Source organism: Sceloporus occidentalis, unplaced genomic scaffold (genome assembly GCF_023333645.1).
Source record: "Sceloporus occidentalis isolate IW3139 unplaced genomic scaffold, rSceOcc1.0.p SCAF_1, whole genome shotgun sequence".
Lineage (NCBI taxonomy): Eukaryota > Metazoa > Chordata > Lepidosauria > Squamata > Phrynosomatidae > Sceloporus > Sceloporus occidentalis.
Window position 1 is genome coordinate 305,487,854 of NW_028316981.1, and position 21,007 is coordinate 305,508,860.

A 21,007-nucleotide genomic window follows, 5' to 3' on the forward strand; every position below is an offset into this window, starting at 1 on the left:
TGAGTGCCCAAACTGCAACCCACTTATTTATTGCAAAGTGCCATGTCCCTCTGGCTTTCTAGTAACAAACTCTGACAAATTCTGTGCTGGGATGATGGCACATGTGCCCACAGAGAGGGTTCTGAGTGCCACCTCTGGCACGCGTGCCATAGATTCACCATCACTGTCCTAAACTGTTTCAGGTGGTAACATTTGGATCCTTGTCTGATCCTTCTATAAACAGATACCCATACTGTACATACTCACACTGATTTTGTGTTTAGTAACACACAAACAGAAGCAGTTGCTTTGCAGTTTTTTGAATGTAACCATTGAGGGGTCACTACTAGAAGTATCTAGAAGATAATAGAAATTCACAGGAATTCTGACTTAACCAACATTCAGACTACTTTATTGGCATCTTAATCATTCCATTTCATTCTATAACAAAGGACAGAAATGCAAAAACAGAGAAATGGTCAAAAGGTTGTACATCTTTGCTGAATTTGTAAATTACCATACTATTATAAATAATGTAGTATAACAATACAAGTGAAAGCTGCCTTCTACAGCAATAATTAATGAATGATAGAAAAGAAGAGATGCAAAGAAATGCAAAGCTCAGATTTCTGCTCAAATACTCTAAATCAGCAACATGGTCACCTAGGAGATTCTGTTTCTTCCATTTTTGGGGGATAACCCATCCCAAAGTCTCAAATTCCCATGAAATCTCAGCAGATGGCATAACGAACAAGGCGTGAGCCACGGATCTCTCGCACTCTCTGGCAGTGTCGCAAGATGGTAAGAATACTGTGGAAGCGTTTGTCTGCCTTCATTTGTGTGAACTCTTCAATGTCAGTCTCCACTATAAAGAATTCACCTGGGAACACACAATTTTAAATTTTTATTTTTATCTCACACTTCTTAAAAAGAGCTCATGGATGAGTCCAGTGTTATACATACTTGGTTCCCCCTTATCCATTTTATCCTCACAACACTCGTGTAAACTGAGAGTACAAGTGGCTGAAGATAAGAATTGGGAGCATACTGATCAAATTTGCAGATGACACCAAATTAGGAGGAATAGCTAATACTCTGGAGGACAGGATCAAAATTCAAAATGACCTGAATAGACTTGAAAGCTGGGCCAAAGCTAACAAAATGAAATTGAACATGGAGAAATGCAAGGTACTGCACTTAGGGCAGAAAAATAAAATGCACAGATATAGGATGGGGGACACCTGGCTGAATGAGACTACATGTGAAAGGGATTTTGGAGTCCAAGTAGACCACAAGTTGAACATGAGTGAACAGTGCGATGCGGCAGCTAAAAAGGCCAATGCAATTTTAGGCTGCATCAATAAAAGTATAGTGTCTAGATCAAGAGAAGTAATAGTGCCACTCTATTCTGCTTTGGTCAGGCCCCACCTGCAATATTGTGTCCAGTTCTGCGCATCACAATTCAAAAAGGATATTGAGAAACTGGAGCGTCTCCAAAGGAGGGCAACTAAAATGGTGAAGGGTCTGGAAACCATGCCCTATCAGGAATGACTTAGGGAGCTGGGGATGTTTAGCCTGGATAAAAGAAGATTAAGAGGTGATATGATAGCCCTGTTTAAATATTTGAAGGGGTGTCACATTGAGGAGGGAACAAGCTTGTTTTCTGCTGCTCCAGAGAACAGGACCAGGAACAATGGATCCAAGCTGCAGGAAAAGAGATTCCACCTCAGCATTAGGAGAAAACATTCTGACAGTGAGAGCTGTTCGACAGTGGAACAAACTCCCTCGGAGTGTAGTGGAGTCTCCTTCTTTGGAGGTCTTTAAGCAGAGGCTGGATGGCCATCTGTCGGGGATGCTTTGATTTGGATTTCCTGCATGGCAGGGGGTTGGACTGGATGGCTCTTGTGGTCTCTTCCAACTCTACGATTCTATGATTCTTCTATTCTATGATCATCTAGGAAGCTTCATGACTAAGCAGAGACTTAAATCCAGTTGTCATGCCCTGCATCCAGAATCCTGTTGAAGACTCTGACATGAACAGTGAGTACTTAGAAAGAGAGATAGGTTATCAGGGGAACACACTAGTGCCTGAGACAGAGGATGAGACTGTCCAGCAGCCACAGCCTTCTTCTGTTGTGGACAGAGATACCGACAGAGACATAGACCTGTCATTACTGGCCCCAGCAGACCATTGTCAGACAAGGGTGGAGACACTGAGTGCTTATACCTAAAATACTCAGCAAACAGCATGTTTGGGAGGCTGCTAGATCATAAATAGCCTGGCAACATGACCATAGAAGGTGCTGGAGGACCTAACGTTTCTTAGAAAAGTATTCTCTCCAGTAAAAAAAATATCAGTCATGATATTTATTTATATTCATGGTTTTTCCATTTTCATGGGGGGCTGCCCCTAACCCCCACTAATGTGGGGAACTCTATTTAAATACACCTGCAATATAATGTGGTACAATTCATATTTCCATGCTAGGTCTGTACAATCTCATTCCACTGCATGTGTAGACTACACAGAGACTTTTGGGGCTGAGAAGAAAGAAAAGCAAGAGAGGAGAAAGTAGATGGAGAAAGCTAGAAGAAAAAAATGGATGGACAAAGCACCAAGCAGAAAGTCAATTCTGTATGCTTAACCTCAGCATTGACTAACATCACTCATTTTTCAGCTGACAACAAATAGGAAATCAGAAATACTTTCAGAAAAGCTAGTTATAAGCTTCTGATACCATTTCACACACTGAACTGCTGATATCATATCAGTTGAGAACATAAGAAGGGAAGATACAGTAATTGGAGACAACTTTTGTTTTTTACTACCAGGGGAATGAAGCAATTTCACTGACTCTTGGATGTCTCCATGCTGTGCCTTTCATGGTTCCCTCAGAATGAAACTAAGGCGGGATACAAACCGCCATATAGTACGTATAGGATACATACTAGGGTTAGGAAGGGGCGGTGCTTCCGCACCCCCCTAACCCTAGTACATATCCTATACGTACAAGATGGCGGCGCCCCTTCCACATGGGCGCCGCCATCTTTACGTACTGGACGCATAGCGTCCAGACGTGTCGCGGCGCCTATGACGTCGCGAATGCGCCAGCGGCGCTTTGCAACGTCATCAGTGCGCCGCAAGAAGAAGCTCCGAAATGGAGCTTCTTTTTTGCTCCGCGCAGGAGCCGAGCGGTTTGGCTGCTGCAGCTCCCGCGCGGAGCAAACGGCGGCGGCGGGGAAGCGCCGCAAAGTGGCGGTTTGTATCCCGCCCAAGTTGTGTATTGAATTCTCTCTCAAGAAGCATCCATCCTGGTGAGCATCTATCAGCTGAAGAGCAGAGAAGACGCTGATAGAAATACAAGAAAAAGTTACCTTTTGTATCTTTGGTTTCTTCTTCCTGGAATCTGAAGTAAAGATTCTTGATGGCACTGGACATAGTTCTAGTAGGCTGGTGCATGATCTTATACTTGCTCACTACTGCCTTGTTAATTTCCTGAATGACTGCATTCACTTGGTTATAGGTGAGACGGCCACGCATGTACCTATAAAAAGAAAGCAAGCAGGTTACCGTTACCTGAGAAGCCAGACATTCAGAATGATGCTACAACTTGCAACACCACTATTGTCCAGAGCAAACATGTAGCAAAAGAACCTCATATATTTATGTATAATGTTCACATCAAGCATTTGCTTTAGAAAAAAGAAAAAAAACCAAGACTGCTTCATTAGTGGCAGTAATGTAAAGGAATCCTGCAGCACTGAGAAACAAAGGAGATAATTGCACCTGGAAATTCCACTGGGATAGACACAGAATTGAAAAAGTCAACTGCAGGTGTTACTGCATGCAGCCACGGCCAGGCGAGTGCAACCCAGATGCAGCCCAGACCCCAACCGTGCGTATCCAGCAGCTTTTCAAAAGCGGTTTTTGAAAAGCTGCTGAATAAGCACGGCTTGGGTCTGGGCTGCATCTGGGTTGCACTTGCCTGGCCGTGGCTGCATGTAATAACACTTGCTTTTGACTTTTCAATCCTGTGTCTATCCCGGTGGGATTTCTGGGTGCAATAATCTTCTGACAGTTCGGTCAGTTAGTTTCAAAGGTGGTACAAGATCCCTTGTATAGACAGCTCCCTGTGGGCTATATGCAGTCTGCCAACCATGGTTTGTTTGCTCATTCCTGCCTTATAGTCTGCTGCTATAGTGCACACAGAGCAGAGGAATCCAAGCTTATGTACTCAAGATTGTTATGGTCTTCTGTGATACATAAGTTTCAGGCTCTTTCGAGCTTGCCCTCCCTCCCAGAGTTCTTCTGTGATCGAGGTGTTCCTAACAGAATCTAAGAAAAGAGATATCTTGTCCTACACAGAACGTTAAACCATTAGCATGAAGATTAGCATGGCCCCTGCACAAAATTTGAAACTAGAGCATGGGATGACTCTCCTGCTGTGCAAGGGTTAACATGAGCTCTCCAGAATCAAATGTAGTGCAAAGTCTGTTAGAGCATAAGAGATCTACTGATTACTTCCTTCCACATCTCTCCATCCCACCACAAAAGAAGCTGACATGTTCAGAGAAAGCAGCCAAGATGATCAAAGATCTGGAAATCCAGCCTTTTAAGGATTGACTGAGGGAAATGGTGACGTTTAGCTTGAAGAGAAGACTGAGAGATGACATGATAGTTATCTTTAAATATATGAAGGGAAGTCACATAGATAGAGCAACCTTGCTTTCTGCTGCTACAGACTAGAACACAAACCAATGGATTCAAATTATAAGAAAAGAGGCTTCACCTACATACTAAGAAGTAGTTTTTTCCTGTAAGGTTTGACAATGAGATAGATTGCCTCAGATAGTGTTGAATTCTCCTTCGTTGGAAGAACAGAGATTGGATGAACATCTTTCAGGAATGCTTTAGCTGTATATGCCTGCATGGCAGGGGGTTGGATTAGATGTCTCTTGTGGCCCCTTCCAACTCTGCTTTTCTCTGAGAAATCTGCTGTCAGGCAAGGTGATTTGCAGATGGATAGCTTGAGAAATATTGCCTACCAAATCCAGAGGGGGAAAAACCCTCATATTTCAAGTACTGGTAAGGTATAAGGACAATGATTGACTGCTTGGAACCGAAGATTGCTCAGTTTTAATAGATGTGAACACCTCCATCCACCCACACAAGGGAGGAAAGAGCAGAAGAATAGGACTGATATATGAGAACAAGAGAGAGCAAGAGATGCCTGTGGCAAAAGACAGACATTAAAAAACCCACTGCAACTAAAGCTGAAAATGAGAGAAATGAAAAAGCAAGAACAGAGTGTGTGTGTGTGTGTGCGTGGGGGGGGGGGGTATTCAGCTGCTGACGCTAGCTGGAAACAGGAAGATCTCTGCATCCTAAAGAAAATAAAAACAGCGTTGTTGAATAACTACATCAAGAGTTTTACAGAGTCCTATTCTTATAATCTTGCTTTCAAAGGTACATCATCCAGAATGAAAAAGAATGTGATACAGCCCTGTACATTGCTTTCTTCTCCTCTCTTTGCCAGACAGAAAATTATACTAAAACCAGTCTTCTGTCTCTGGTTCATGGAAATACCAAGTTACAAATATAAAAACTCAAAAAAATTGGTGGTAGGAGACAGATGAAAGTGTTTTCCCCACAATCTCATCCAGGCGCCGCTGGAGGACGGAACAGAAAAAGTTCTTTCAGGCCCTCACATCTCTGTCCTATATAGAAAAACACAAAATACTTTAGTTCGGTTGTTCACTTCTCCAAATACAAATGAATTTGCCTTGTGGCTACATCATGGATAAGGCTGCTAGATTTTGGAGGCTCCAACTTCCATTAGCCCCATGGAGTGGTTAAGAGTGATGAGATATTGACGTGACCATCATATGGAGGGCACATAGATTTCCCACCTGTGGCTTAGAAGTAAGGAGCAATGCTTTCTAATGCAGCATGGGTGGACAATGTGTGGCCTTCCAGACTGTTGCACTCATCATCCTTCACCACTGATTGTGCAAGATTCCAACAACAACTGAATGGCAACCACTCGACCCAGGTTTTTTGGATCAATCTTTTGAGTAAAATTTCTAGACATTAGTAAAGGTAAAAGTTTCCCCTTTGACACGATTGTCTAGTCATGTCTGACTGTAGGGGGTGGTGCTCATTTCCGTTACTAAGCTGAGGAGCCAGTGTTGTCATAGAAGACTCCATAGTCATGTGGCCAGCATGGCTGCGTGGAACGCGGTTACCTTCCCATCGAAGTGGTACCTGTTTATCTACATGCACCTTTACATGTTTTCAAACTGCTAAGTTGGCAGAAGCTGGGAGTAGTGACAGGAGCTCACTCCATCATATGGTACTTGGGTCTCAAACTGCCAGTCTTGCAACTGTCAAAGTCAGCATCTTAACCACTAAGTCACCATGTCCCTGTATATACATGAGTATATACTGTATATTACAAACAATATCATCATACATGATAACACTGTGTACAGTTCTTATTTAATATAATAGTGTTATTACTATTACAATTAAAATGCATACATTATTCACAAATATATAACCACAAGCTTCTCTTGTGTGTTTCACAGGTTCAAATGCATTAGAAAACGCTCACAAATGTGAAAATTTCAGATAGTATACATACTATAATGTGATAGTTTGTTATAAAAGCTTCAGAATTTTCTGATATAGATACATCATAATAATAATAATAATAATAATAATAATAGGATTTCTTTATATGCCGCCCAATCACTGGGAATCCAGGTGGCTTACAACAGAGGGAATAATAGACAGTTCCCTGCCCTCAGGCTTACAATCTAAAAGGACACAACACAAAAGGAGAAGGGAATGGTGGGGATCAAGTCTAGCATTCTTCTCTCCCTCTGAGGCCTGGACCAAGGCAGATGGACGGGAGGGAGGGCTCTTCTTCTTCAGGCTAGCCCTGGTGGAGCTGGGCCTGCCTGGCCAACTCCCGCATAGGCCGGAGGATGACAGTTATGGAGGGAGGAGTCTCTTCTTCCAGGCTAGCCCTGGTGGAGCTGGACCTGCCTGGCCAATTCCCTCATAGGCCGGAGGATGGCAGTTATGGAGGGAGGAGCCTCTTTCTTCAGGCTAGCCCTGGTGGAGCTGGGCCTGCCTGTTCAACTCCCTCATAGGCCGGAAGATGACAGTTATGGAGGGAGTTCTTCTTCCAGGCTAGCCCTGGAACATACTGCTGTTATTGGTAGCTGGAACCATTTTTAAACCCAAGAATGGTCATCACAATGTCTTTTTAATAAAGACTTATCTAAATTGGCTAATTTTTGGAAGTGTAATACTGTTAATGCTTCTTTAACCCATCTGTTTTGAAAATACCCCATACTTGCCTTATTTTGGAAGGAAGTAATATTGTTGTGAGGGCAAGCTTTTGGCAGACAGTGTCTGAGGTGCATCTTGCCTGAAAAAACTCACCTGTTGTTTTAAAGAGGAAACAAGGGGGCTCGGGAAAAACTCCCTGCTGAGAAGGTGGTGCATGTAAAATAAATGGCATTTGGGGCTTCTTCTGCCACAATTAGAAGCCAGGGAAATTACCAGGCATCTTTGGCCAGATCCCACCAGAGCCCAGCTGAGCTGCACTTTTTGGCGGGTCTCAACATCCCCTTTGGGGCCATTTGCCCTCCTCCTCCTCCTGGACTCTGACCTCAATGTGGGGGGAGAAAGCTTGGCTGTAGATAAAGGGATGCCAGGCTGGGCCCCCTGAGAGAGACAGAGACTGCAGGGGGGGGGGGTCCCTTCTGTCTCTGCTAAAATGGCTCCCCCCATTCAGCCCAGATGGGTGTTGAGTGGGTTACAAGAACTCCCTCTAGGGTCTTCGGTTCTTCTTCCCCAGCTCTCTTGGTCTTTCCTGCATGGCAGGGGGTTGGACTGGATGGCCCTTGTGGTCTCTTCCAACTCTATGATTCTATGATCAATAAATTTGGTACTAGAAAGTTCTCTGGCATTTAGAAATGCACATATTCTTTTAAATTATTTATCCATGTTTTGGAACCTAACACATGGTCAGCAGAAATGGATTCTTCATGCCCTCTTGACAGCTGAAAGCCTGACACTCTAGTACTGGAAATATAACACTTCTCCATTATGTGAGCCAATGAACAGAAGATTTAACAACACTTGCGACATTTGAAGGAGTGATATATCACTGCAATTTTCAAAAGGAGCTATATTCAAATATTTGGTGTGCTTTTACTGAAATTTCTGAGTAATGATTTCTCTTTTTAATCTTATTCCTTAGTGCTGTACTGTTGGAACATTATATGTAATATGCCTTACAATGCAATTTTACTTTTTACTAATAAAAAATTAATTTAAAAAGCTGATGTTTCTTGGCTCCAACACCCACCAGCTCTAGCCAGCATAAACAATGGTAAGGAATGCTGGGAGCTGCAATCTAACATCTGCTAAGATGTAATTTGCCCACCCTCATTCTGAGCCAAGAAAGTGCCAAAACACACCAAAACAAAAAACAAACAAAAACAAACAACCCCTCACACAATCCTAGCAGAAGAAATGAACATATTAGGGGAGTTCTAGTCCACAAAAGTAGCATGTCCAAATTCTGATCCCGAGTTTGTATCTGCGCCAAAACAAGGATCAGTCTGACTAAACAAAGAGGGAGGTGGGGAGAAGGAGGAAGAAGCGTCTTCTGAAATCAGACCCGTGATTAATTCTGTACCATTAATTGCTTCAGGCCTGCAAGTCAGATGTTGCCTTTCAACTTTCTCATTACGCAGAGCCCCCCAGATCTCAACTGCATTAACTTTTCATTCAGCTTGGTATTAAATTGACAATGGTGCAGAATAAATTATGACCCAATCTGTGAGAAGTGACCGTTTGGATTAGTGAAAGAAGAGCTTTCACTCTCATTAGGCTGGAAAGCTACTGGACAAAAAGCCAACACCAAAGGGATAGGGAAATATGTGTGCGTGTGTGTGCATGCACTAGTTAAAAACACACAGACAATGCGGTTTTGTGTTGGACATTCCTGCAGGGCAACTTTCCACATTCCAGGGCTGGACTACAACCCCTATAATCCACAAGCAATATATGTGTGCTGCTGAAGATGATGGATATGGTAGTCCAATTGTCAGGAGGATTCCAGGTTGGTACAGACATAAGAGAGGCAAGAGGGAAAGTAACATATACCATTTCACCTCTACCAAGCATGGCATCTCCAAGCACATGCAAACATATGTTTCAGATTTTTCCATGTTTTAAAAAGTAGGTTTGACATGAACAAGCTGTGCTGGGGGGAAAATCCACACATAGCTCCTTGGTTCAAGAAGGCAGGGCTCAGTTATGGTAACATAACTCCCAAGAGTGGGACTTGAGCATCCATAGATTTTGGTATCCACGTGTGTGTGTCTCTGTGTGTGTGTGCCCATGTGCGTGTGTCATGGAACCAAACCCCAGTGGATACTAAGGGCCCATTATATATTGGCATATAGCAATGATTGACAGCCTTGAAGCCTCTAAGTGCAGACCCTGAACCCCTCAAAAAGCCCAAAGCTCCCAGAACCTCCCCCAAATTATTTTTTTTTTCATGCTGATTTTGGGCATTCCCCCCCCCCCCAAACCACCTGAAAATGTAGTGGTTATCTTCCTCTAACCCTCCAAAAGCTCCCAACCCTACCCAAAACAAGCAAAAATGAAAAAGAATGTCTGAAAATTGGCTAAGATGACACCCAGAAGAGATCTTGCATAACTTCAGGCATGTTGAAATATGCCAGTGCGGCCTGCTAGACAGGCACAAGAAGAAACAAATGGCCTGTCCCCTTTACAGTTGCCCACCCCAGCATATAGTAATGATTCCCAACATCCATGGCCATCTTGACATTGTTGGACTGCAGATGAAGGGAAGTCTGGGAAGGAAGAGAGCCTATTGTCTAGAAAGACAGCAATGCAATAAGTCCAGTCATTAAACAGAAATAACCAGTCAACTTTTTGGCTAGTGAAGCTCCAGTAAAAGGAGTTGAAAATTTCTGATCTGAACCCGTAGGCTTCTTCCACATGCTCCAAACCCTTTCCCCTCCAACATTTTACTTATCTCTAATCACTAATTATAGATAAGAGCTGGGGTTTCCATGGCTGAAACTGAAGAAGAACATTATTCTTCAGCCAAGTACAGGGAAACTGCTGTTAGATCTGACCGATAATCAGAGATAAAATTTAAAGATATTTGAATTTCCTGTTTTTAAAAAGATGTTACACTGGAATTCCTTATCAGGAGAAATGCAGAGTTAAGCTGTATTTTCATGCCTCAAAGCTGTTATACTAGGGTTTACCTCTGAGAAGAAGTGCACAGAACTGAACCCTGCCTTCTATTTTTGCCCATATAAGTGTCCACTGGGATACAGCTTCCAAGATCCATGCTGAATTAAAATTTCATCCCTGGGCTGACAACATTCCCTACTCTGCCTTAACAAGTACTAAAATGTGATTTAACCATTCCTCTTAGGAATAATTGCTTACTTACGCAGGAATCCTTTCAAATTCCTCTGCTGTTATATAAGTTACTTCCTTGATACATTTGGCCTTCTTTGCTGGCTTCTTTGCATGGGCAACCTCAGCATCTTTGCGTTGTTCCTCATTCTTCAAAGTGAAGCCCATTTCACTGCAAATACAAGCAGAAAGAATGTGATGGAAAACTTGTCACAGAGGTAACCACAAACACACTTCTCAAGTCTATTCTCTTTGCCACTTCAGGTATATTAGTCTATGTGCTGCATAGTAGCTTGAGTGCTGCACTACGACTCTGGAGACCAGGATTCAATTCCCAGCTCGGCCATAGAAACCTACCGGGTGCCTTTGGACAAGTCACATGTTCTCAGCCTCAAGGGAAGGCAATGGCAAATCTTGCCAGGAAAACCCCATGATAGGGTCACCATAAGTCAGAAATGACCTGAAGGGACACAACACACACTTCAGTGCAACTGCAATTACAGCAAATGTATGGATGACTTTACCTTTGATTTTCTATAGAATTTTGCAGGAATTTTTCAAGGGGAAGGAAGAATACAAAATAAAATGTCAACTGAACCACAGTTGGCTCTAACCTAGCTAAAATGCCAGAGGACAACTTTCAATATTTCAGGAACAGTCTTCCACACACCATGGAACTTCCGCTTACTGTCATGGCTGCACTCCACCTGTACCTCTCCAGATCTTTTCCAAAGACTCCTTTAAACCTCTCAGAACAGCAAGGATTCATTACATTAGCAGTATAGTCACCCCTCCATATCCATGAATTCTGCACCCACAAATTCAACCATCCACAACCTGAATTTTTTTTTAAATTCCAAAAAGCAAACTTTGATTTTGCAATTTTGTTTACCATTTTACTAGACCATTGTGTACAATGGGACTTGAACATCCATGATTTTTGGTATCCACCAATTCCTTTCCTCCAGTCTCCCCAACAGAGTGCACCCTCACAACAGCACTCCCATCTCACATACTCCCATCTTTCATTTTTCTCACATCTTTTTCAGAGTCAGTCCCAACATGGTGGCTGGAAGTGAACTTGCAGCACTTCTTGTTGCCCATTCTGAGAAGGGCTCCAACAAAAATGGAGATATTTGGAGGGGCTTCCTATGTGGAGGCTAGAATGTTTTTGCACATTTTGAGGGCTTTCTCCACTTTTCAGATCAAAAACACCTCAAAATTGCAGTTAAAAAAAGAGGGGGGGTTAGGGACCTGGGGAGTGGGATTTTAGAGGTTAAAGAAATGAGATCCACAGGCTGCATAAATAGTTGAATCCATGGAGCAGAATCCAAGGATACAGAGGGCTGACTGTACTCAATTTGTTTGGGGAATGGTATCATCACAGTCTCTACCCACTTGATGAATAATTGTTCCATTTGATATTGTTTTAAAATTGAAAGCATTGATTTAGAAACCCAAACAAACATAGAGTTTAGCTTTGGCTGAACTAAGCTGTGGCTGTGTATAGCAGACAACAGTGACACCTGCTTGTCACTGGCAATTAAAGGTGAGGAGAAACTTTCTTAACCATGAAAAAACAACCATACTTTTATCAGGCCCACCAAGAAATGCAAAAAGCATTGTGCAAGCTTTTAAAATACAGAGGCTTCTTCGTCGGCATGGATGTTAAAAGTCATTTTAGGGGAATAAATGTGATGTGGGAAGATCACAGAGCGGCACCTTTCTTTGAGATATTGAAGCTGAGCTTAAGATGGTGGTAGAGAGAGGTTTGATGCCAATTAAAGCCAAACCTGTGGCTGGTCACGAGTCATTTTAGTCACAAAAGCGAGACAAAGAAGTAAACACAAAACCCCTCCCCAATTCTTGGAAACAAAGACAGCTCCTTTAAGATTCAGTCCATATTTGTCCTGTGTGAGGCTTCAAGACCGTTGGAATGCAGCACGTCCTTTGAGAAGCCTCTGTACAGACACATCTGGAGACAAATTCAGATGCTATAAAAGTTAAAATGTGCCAATGAGAGCCAATTTCAAATTGTTTTACCAGAGTTGGATGTGAAAACCTCAGACTGAGTCCCAGTATATCTGCTGCTTCTAGTTTATGATTCCTCCTGATTGATCATGGTTAGTTCAGATATCATGCGTAACTTTGATTTGCAGTAGTACTTAACCATGGTTTAAAAATTCAGATTTTTTTAAAAAGTAAGTAAGGCCAAAAACTTGCAAATATGTCACATCAGGAGTTCCAGTGCACCAGAGACTACTACCATCATCAGAAGTTTTTCCATTTTGTTTTGCATTTCTTAAAAGAATGGAAAAACACACAAAAACTGGTAACTCCCCTGCCCTCTTTTTGGCATAAGTTGTACAAGAGAGATAAACATGCAATCAGCTCTCACAAAAACCTGTCTTGATTAGAGTTCTTTTTGAACAGTTGTCATGGAGACAATCATGTTCTGGTGCCTAGCTTGATCATACAAAATAGGATGATTTTTGAATGTTACAATTTGAAAAATAACAGTAGAATTACATCTCATTTTTATGATGGTTCTTTGTATGGGAAAGAAGAGCACACTGCTGAATCTTAAAGCCTTGATTTCTCTGCTTTAAGAAGCGGTAGGAAATGTGATGCCGTCCAGATATTTGGGCTACAATTTTCATCAGACCCAACTAGTCACCCATGGTGAGGGATTATGGGAGTATTAGTCTAACTTGGCACCAAGTTGATTGGCCCTGGCTTAAAACGTTATGATCCTTTTCCTTGATGGCTGGAAGCATACCTGTTTTGGACTGCTTTGGGCAGGTGAATTGGCATATTATCTCTAAGATGTTGAACTTCAAGATAGTCCCTGTCCAAAGATTCCTGCAATTCCTGCAATTAAAAAATAACAACATTTTCTTGGGTGTGTGGGTCGAGAGCGTGTTAAACATAGTGTTGAGTGAACCAATGTTTTGCATCTATAACAAGACAACCCTGTCCTTCATTAACAATGAAATACATTACAGTACAACTCTACATTACCCGAGAATCCACTGGGTGAAACACAGAAATGTCTTCCTAGACAAGTCAATTTTTAGAGCTTTTTGTTCCATTCCCCACCTATAGACCTAGCATTCAGCAAAAAACAAACCAGGGTGTCTGTCACCCCAGCTACACAAACTCCCTGAATTTAGGGATAGTTTGGAAGCAATCAACAAAATAAGCTTGCTGTTGTCAGCAAGCGCATCCCATAAGAATTCAAGATCTCGGCCAGTAATTTGATGACACCAAAGGTCATCACAAGAATTCAAAAATGAAACATCACACAGATAAATACAGTCAGCCCTCAACGTTTCCAGCTTTGACTTGCACATATTTGATTATTCTCAGATTTGATTAGTACGTTCACTCTAGGAACCTCTAGGTCCTCCAGCTTGACTCTGCCAGAAGTTGACCATAGAGTCATGCTTGAGGATATACAGATTCCTGGAGAAAACATTTTTCTAGACATTTGTAGGCTCCAGTGTCATTATATGGTCAACTTATGGCGGATGTTGACCATGGAATTGTCAAATTCAAATTCAAATTTTATTGCTTTTGACCAAAGGTCATTGCACAGCACAACAACACAATACACATAACAACATAACAAGGTAAAAATGCATATAAATTATATCTAAAATGCGAGCGTCTCGTATCTGGTACAGAATTTCTAAACAAACGAACAACAGTTGTCATTATAGGTTAAAAATTTTGTCAAATATAGTCATCACCTTTACAGTTTATGGCTATCCCTGTTATATACTTGTTCCTGATTTTTTTAGCTGCTAAGGCAAACAAAGCTACTTTCTAGGTTACATATTTATTCAGGTCCAGTAGATGAAAAATCATATCCTGTGGGTTTTGACTGGGACTGGTTTCTATTATAGGTGTAATGAACCTTTCTCTTGGTTCTTGGTAGAGAGGACAAAATAACATGTAATGAACAAGGTCCTCTACCTCTTGACAGCCATATACACAAGTACATTCTTTTGTTGGAATACCTCTATATCTTCCGTCTCTGTATGCTGTATCCATCATATTTAATCATAATTCGGTAAAAGCTTTCTGTAAGTTTGCAAATGTTAAACTAACAAAATAGTCTGGGAAAATACAGAACTTCTTGAGTTTATAGTATTGGGGGGCACATGAGGACAGATAAGCAGTATGGAATTGTGTTGGAGGTCCTAAAGATTCCTAGAGAGGTGTTTTCTTATGTTAAAAAAGCAGTGAGTTTTTTATTTGTAGTTCTTCCACTTTCACAGGGGTCTTGTGCTCCTAACCCCAGAGACTATGGAGCGTCCGCTGTATAATCCAAATTATACAGCGGGGGGACCTTGAAACGGTGGTACATGCTCTGGTAACCTCTCGATTGGATTTCTGCAACGCGCTCTACATGGGGCAACCCTTGTACCATACCCGGAAGCTACAATTGGTACAGAATATGGCAGCCAGACTGGTTACTGGTACATCCAGAGCCAGTCATATAACACCTGTACTTAAAGATCTGCACTGGCTGCCCATTCGCTGCCGGGCGCAATACAAGGTGTTGGTTATAACCTATAAAGCCCTACATGGCTTGGGCCCAGGATACCTTGAGGACCGCCTCTCCCCATACAATCCGCCCCGCACACTCAGAACATCTGGGCAGCAGCTACTGAGGGTACCTGGGGCAAGATTAGCCTCCACAGCAAGGAGGACATTCACCATCTTGGCCCTGACCCTCTGGAACACGCTGCCCATAGAGCTCCGCTCGGCTACCTCCCTAGCCCTGTTCAGGAAGGATTTGAAAACCTTCCTGTTTAAGCGAGCATTCCCCGATACAAGTTCTAGTTAGTCCCCCCCCGATGGCCAATGATGTACTGGCTAATAGGTGATTTTAATGTATATTTTAATGCGCTTTTATTGTCTTTGTATATTGTGTTTGATATTGTGTTGTACACCGCCCTGATTGGAAGAAGGGCGGTATATAAATAAAGCATTTATTATTATTATTATTATTATTAAATGAGGTTTGTTCCATTAAACACAGGGTGTGTGGAACATTTTAGATCATACATCTTAAATATTAGCATCATTCCTAACACAATGAGTCTTCCCCATGATCTCTTAAAAATATACTGAACACATCTTTCTTTGAAGACGGAGACATTTTCTCAGCTAAGTTTTATTATGTACAGAGCCATCTTATTTATAATATTTATCAAAATAAATCTGCAAATAATTCCAGCAGGAGCTCATTCTATCAGAAGCAAATGAACAACTTCTAAACAGTTTCATAAGGAACCTTGGGTCCTTATATGACAAGCAATAGATAATATATTCTCTTTTCCAAACAATATAGTACAATACAACAACACAGCATTATAATACAAAATAGGTATTCTGGATGATTCAAAAGGTGAGCATTTCTAGAACAGACCTCCAATTCCTTAGCTGCTTAATTCAATAATATGTTCTCTAAAAAACCAAAACATTCAAAGTGAAGGTAAACGCTCATATTTAATGTAACTGTGCTTGAAATTTGTGCAATTAACTCTTTGGAAAGTTGTTATTTGGAGTTTATCTCAACAATTGTGCAAGATTTATACACATGGTATTCAGTGTGCCATTACAGAAACCTGAAAGGGATTTGAGAAGAACTGTTCATGGTCTGAGGGTTGGACTATGACTCTGGAGACCAGGGTTCAATTCCTGCTTGGCCATGGAAACCCATTGGGTGGCCTTGGGCAAGTCACACTCTCTCAGCCTTAGAGAATGGCAATGGCAAACCCCTGCTGAAAAAACTTGCCAAGAAGACCCCATGATAGGGTCGGCTTATGGTCGCCATAAGTCAGAAATTACTAAAAGGCACATAACTATAACAAAACTATAAAAATTAAATATATATCTTCATATTCTCTCTTCCAGCCTTCACGCTGATGATTTACTTACCTCTTCCTCGCCCCACACAGATGTTTAATTAGCATACATAAAACCACATTGCTTTATTCTATTTAGAAAGGGCATTTGGGGCCTGTCCCAAATTTGATTTTAAGTGTAATACTGTGATGGAGAAAGGGAAAATTTCATTTGGCAGCTTTATCAGACTAGAAAAGCGCTTTTATTTTTAAGAAACTCATGGGTGGAAAAAAATATTGCGGAACAAAAGCCTCAAAAACCTTTTTTCCTAAAAGATTTCTCTGTTTAAGGAGGTCACCCCGCTGGTTCCCACAAAGTCCTGTGATGTTCTCATCAGACCTACTGATTCAGTCTTCATGTGTTCTTCCTCGCACATCACCTTATTTGTCCCCTCTCAAAATTCAGTGAGCCGCCACAAGTTGTTTATGCAAACATAGGTTGCTTCTGCATCTCAGAAATAATCCAGGTTGACACCACTTTAACTGCCATGGCTCAATGCTATGGAATTCTGGAACTGTAGTTTGTTGTAATAATAATAATAGTAATAATAATAAGATTTATTTATATTTCCTGCCTCTCCCTACGGATTGAGGCAGAATCACAACACAAAATAAAAATACATACTACAAACAATAACAACATAATACTGTCCTCTTACATCCTCCCAGCATTGCATAATAATAACACTCAATTACAATAAATTGTTAAATCATTAAAACAATTTTACAAAATCACAACAAAAATCAATAATATACAAAATACATTTTATATACCGATGTTATAAAGGCAAGTAGGAAGGAGGTCCAAGCCGCTGTCCAGAGCTGGAACCTGTGTTATAGCAGCGCATGTTGTTCCTAGGCAGGTGGGGGAAGATCCCAATGTCTTGTCCAGCGTGCAGCCTCTGCCTCCCCTGCTCTTCCTGGGGGGGGGCATGTTGTTCCTGGGAGAGTGGGGGGGGGTTAAAGTCTCCCCCCAGCATCCGGCGTGCACCCTCCATCCCCCAAGCTCTTCCTTGGGAGGGTGTGTTGTTCCTGGGCGAGTTATAGCATCAGAGCTCTCTGAAAGTGAAAGCTAAATATCACAGAAAACTATATTTCCAAGAGTTCCATAGCACTACGCCATGGCTGTTAAAGTGGTGTCAACCTGGATTATTTCTACAGTGTGGATGCAGCCATAGTAATTTATACAAGCATGGAAACAGCTTGAATGTACACTATCTAGTCCTCCCTTAAAAGCAAGAGCAGATTTGTCAATATTGACTACCTTGAGTTGATTCTGTTGCCTTTCCTGATGGTGGCTTTCCATTTCCAGTTGATTGAGGAGCTTGTTTACAAGGAGCAACTCATGGACTATCTTGCCAAGCACTGTCTTCAAAGATGGCTCTTGGCCTAAATAATAAAGGAGGTAAGTCATATATATGAAGGCAAGAAAAGCTTGTCTCACCAGAACTTGAGTACTGTATATTCAATGCATGCTACTGAATATTACATACATACATTACCATTATGATCAAAAATTTCCTGCATTCCTGCTTTCCAATGTCTGACGTCATATGAAATCCCACACCATATGAACTACTATGTGGTCAGATTAATTTTCAGACTAACCAAGTCATAGCCCAACCGCACTTTACCCTTTGGCCTAACTCTCCCAGAAACCGCTTTTTGACGTCAATGATATAGCCTGTCTGCTTGAACTGCTTAATATATTGTAACCGTGTCTTATGGTCCCAAAAGGCTGCCTGGGGCAACGTACAAATAATATCGCTTATATTATCTGTATAAGAAATCCTACTGTGCCACCTCATTGTAGTGGTCTGGGGTAAGAGCTGACCGTGAGTCTTCAAAAGCAATGCCAATTAGAGCATAAGCCCTGGTACATCCTTAATAGGCTGGTAAATCTTTGAGTATGTATAGCCTAAATACCCTAAAGGCACCAGATCCCATTTGATCATGGAATCTAAGCAGGGTCAGCCCTGGGTAGTACCTGGATGGGAGACCACCAATGAATACCAAATGCTGCAGGTTATATTTCAGAGGAAGGAAATGGCAAAGCTACCTCTGAGTATTCCTTATCCAAGAATACCCCATGACATTAAGGAGGTGGCCATAAATCACCAGGGGATTTGAAGGCACACATACACACATGTAAATCTTTGAGTATCAGCCTGGGGTAGATCTCATGTTATCAGAGGACCAGCCTAGCTAAGTACAGAGAAGCTTGTCACCAGAAGGACAGCCACTGGATGATGAATTAGCCTTAACAGCTATGTACAGAATTGGTAGCATCTGCATCAATGGAAGAACTACCCATGTGAATTACTTCAACATATATACAGTATTCTCTCCACATTCGCTGGGGTTACAGGCACAGGACCACCACCAAAGTGGAAAAACCACAAATAACAAAACAATGGGTGTTTTTAAACTGAGAGAACACCTCTCTAGGAATCCCTAGGTCCTCCAACGGACGTCTGTGGTCAACATCTGCTGGAAGCCGACTGCAGAATTGCACCAGAAGACCTACAAATGCCTCAAAAAATGTTCTCTCTGGGAATCTCTAGGTCCTCCAGTGTGAATTTTGGTGGACACTGACCACAGAGTCAAGCTGCTGGAGGACCTAGAGATTCCTAGAGAGAACACAGTAATCAAATCCGTTGATAATCAAAGCAGCAAAAGTCAAAGCCACAAATGTGGAGGGCTGACTGTAATGTATATATTATATGAAATTAACGCATGTACGTACTCTGTAAACTTTAAGCATCTTACCTATCTTTCTCAGCTGAAGTGACTTCTTAATATTTGAAATCTTGGTGTTCAGGTGAGTGCACAAACCATTTAAATCCGGAGAGGCCATATTGGATTTCTCTGCTTTAAAAAAAGAAGTAGCATGCATTAAAATGCAAAAGTCAGCATAAATTAACTGTTATTTTGATTTGGTAGTGATTTGACAATATTTCACTTTTTTTTAGCTGGGGGGGGGGGTATTTAGACCCACTATGTATTAGGCCTAGGCAGGCTCCCCATACACAACAATTGCGGCAGAAAATTATTTCTGAAGTGTCCCTGACATGTTTGCCATTTATCAAAGTATGAAGAACCCCCCCGTTTTTCACTTCCGGGGGCTAAAAAGCCCAACTGCATCCGATGGAGTCGCCTGGAGCCCACTGCTTTACTGTAATAAGGATAAAGAGGGAGAAGGAAGGGAACTGGTGCTAGAAGTTGCAAGGGAAGCAGGCAAATGGGTTCGGATGGCACGAAAGAGAAGGAAACGTCGTGATTAGGAATAACAGAGCAACGGGATTGTTAGCAGCAATGTGTGACGTGAAAATGTTTTAGGTCACGTATATGTATGTTTTCTATGTACTTTTGTATGGAATGTTTTTATGAGTACAGTAAAAAGAACAAGGACAGGATTATTTTGAGAGAGAGAGAAAGAGTCATGGTAGTTGAAGTGATATTAAACTGCTTTAATTGTGCAATGTGAACACACCCTTAGGAATAACATGATAATGATAATAATGATAATAACAAAGAAGATTATTTTTGGAGAGAGAAAGAGAAAGTGGTACCAAACTGCTTTAATGGTGCAGTGTGGATGCACCCTTAGGAATGAGAAGACAAATAATAATAATAATTAATAATTAATAAATAAGAAAATCAGGATTGTTTCCGGAGAGAAAGGGGAGAGAAAGGGGGCACATCTGCCCATCCTCACCCTCAGTGCCATCAGACTGCGCCCTTCCCTCCATCTTCCCTTCTTCCAAATCCCAATTCATGCAGCAGCAGAGCAGAGGCAGCAGCAACCATAATATAGATTCAAATCAACCGCCCAAAGGGACAACTCTCGCGAGAACAGAAGCAACTCTCGCCGGCAGGAGGCCCCGGCGCGCGAGAACACCCGGCGGCTGTTCTTTTCGCCCCTAGAGCTAGGAAAAAGGGTAGAGTGACGCAAAGTGGTAGAAAAAAAGTAAGTCTCGTCGTTGAAGAAATCTCAGCGGCCGCTCTTTTTCGCCCCTAGAGATAAGAAAAAAAATAGAGTGACGCGCAGTTCCATAAACAGAAGTCGCCGTCGTCGTCGTCGTGCGAGAACGATGGGAAGACGCTGCTTTCGCCTCTAGAGTTAGGAAGAATGCAGAGAGTGATGCGCAGTTCCAGTGCGAGAGTAATGTGAGTTCGCTCTTTTCGCCGCTAGAGCTAGGAAACATGTAGAGCAACGTTACATTGATGACAGAGGTCCAAAGGGACACTGCAGAAACAACCCACTTTAACTGCCCCTGGCTCAATGCTAAGGAATTCTGGGAACTGTAGTTTTGTGAGACATTTCGCCTTCTCTGTCAGAGAAGGAGAGAGCTTTGGTGCCAGAATAAACTACAAATCCCAGGATTCCATACCACTGAGCCATAGCATTTTAAAGAGGTCTCAAAGTGGGTTATTCCTGCAGTGTGTTTTGGACCAGAAATACTAATTTACACACAAACACAAACACAAACACACGCCCTTAACTCTATGCTGAACAAGAGCTGAAGTTAACGGTTCAATGAGGAAGAAAGTGTATTAATGTCTTTCACATCATAATTACTTGTGATTTATTTACTTATTGTTGTTGTTGTTGTTGTTATATGTA

At 41.9% G+C, this 21,007-nt stretch overlaps 1 protein-coding gene across 3 annotated transcripts; it reads right to left on the bottom strand.

Moving 5' to 3' along the window:
- Nucleotides 1-401: 401 nt before the first annotated feature.
- SKA1 (spindle and kinetochore associated complex subunit 1) lies at nucleotides 402-20,543 on the bottom strand. Of its 3 annotated transcripts, none has more exons than XM_089513469.1 (7): nucleotides 20,099-20,540; nucleotides 19,150-19,251; nucleotides 17,645-17,769; nucleotides 13,242-13,333; nucleotides 10,497-10,634; nucleotides 3,355-3,524; nucleotides 402-859 (listed from the first exon to the last, which is right to left on the bottom strand). In XM_089513469.1, the coding sequence occupies exons 1-7, from the start codon at nucleotides 20,157-20,159 to the stop codon at nucleotides 711-713; spliced, it is 837 nt and encodes a 278-aa protein (XP_089369595.1). In that variant the 5' UTR covers nucleotides 20,160-20,540; the 3' UTR covers nucleotides 402-710. The 3 variants fall into 3 exon arrangements, with proteins under 3 accessions (XP_089369595.1, XP_089369606.1, XP_089369612.1); XM_089513480.1 differs by having other exon boundaries at nucleotides 19,150-19,248; nucleotides 20,099-20,539; XM_089513486.1 differs by lacking the exon at nucleotides 10,497-10,634 and having other exon boundaries at nucleotides 20,099-20,543.
- Between the last annotated feature and the right edge of the window lie 464 nt (nucleotides 20,544-21,007).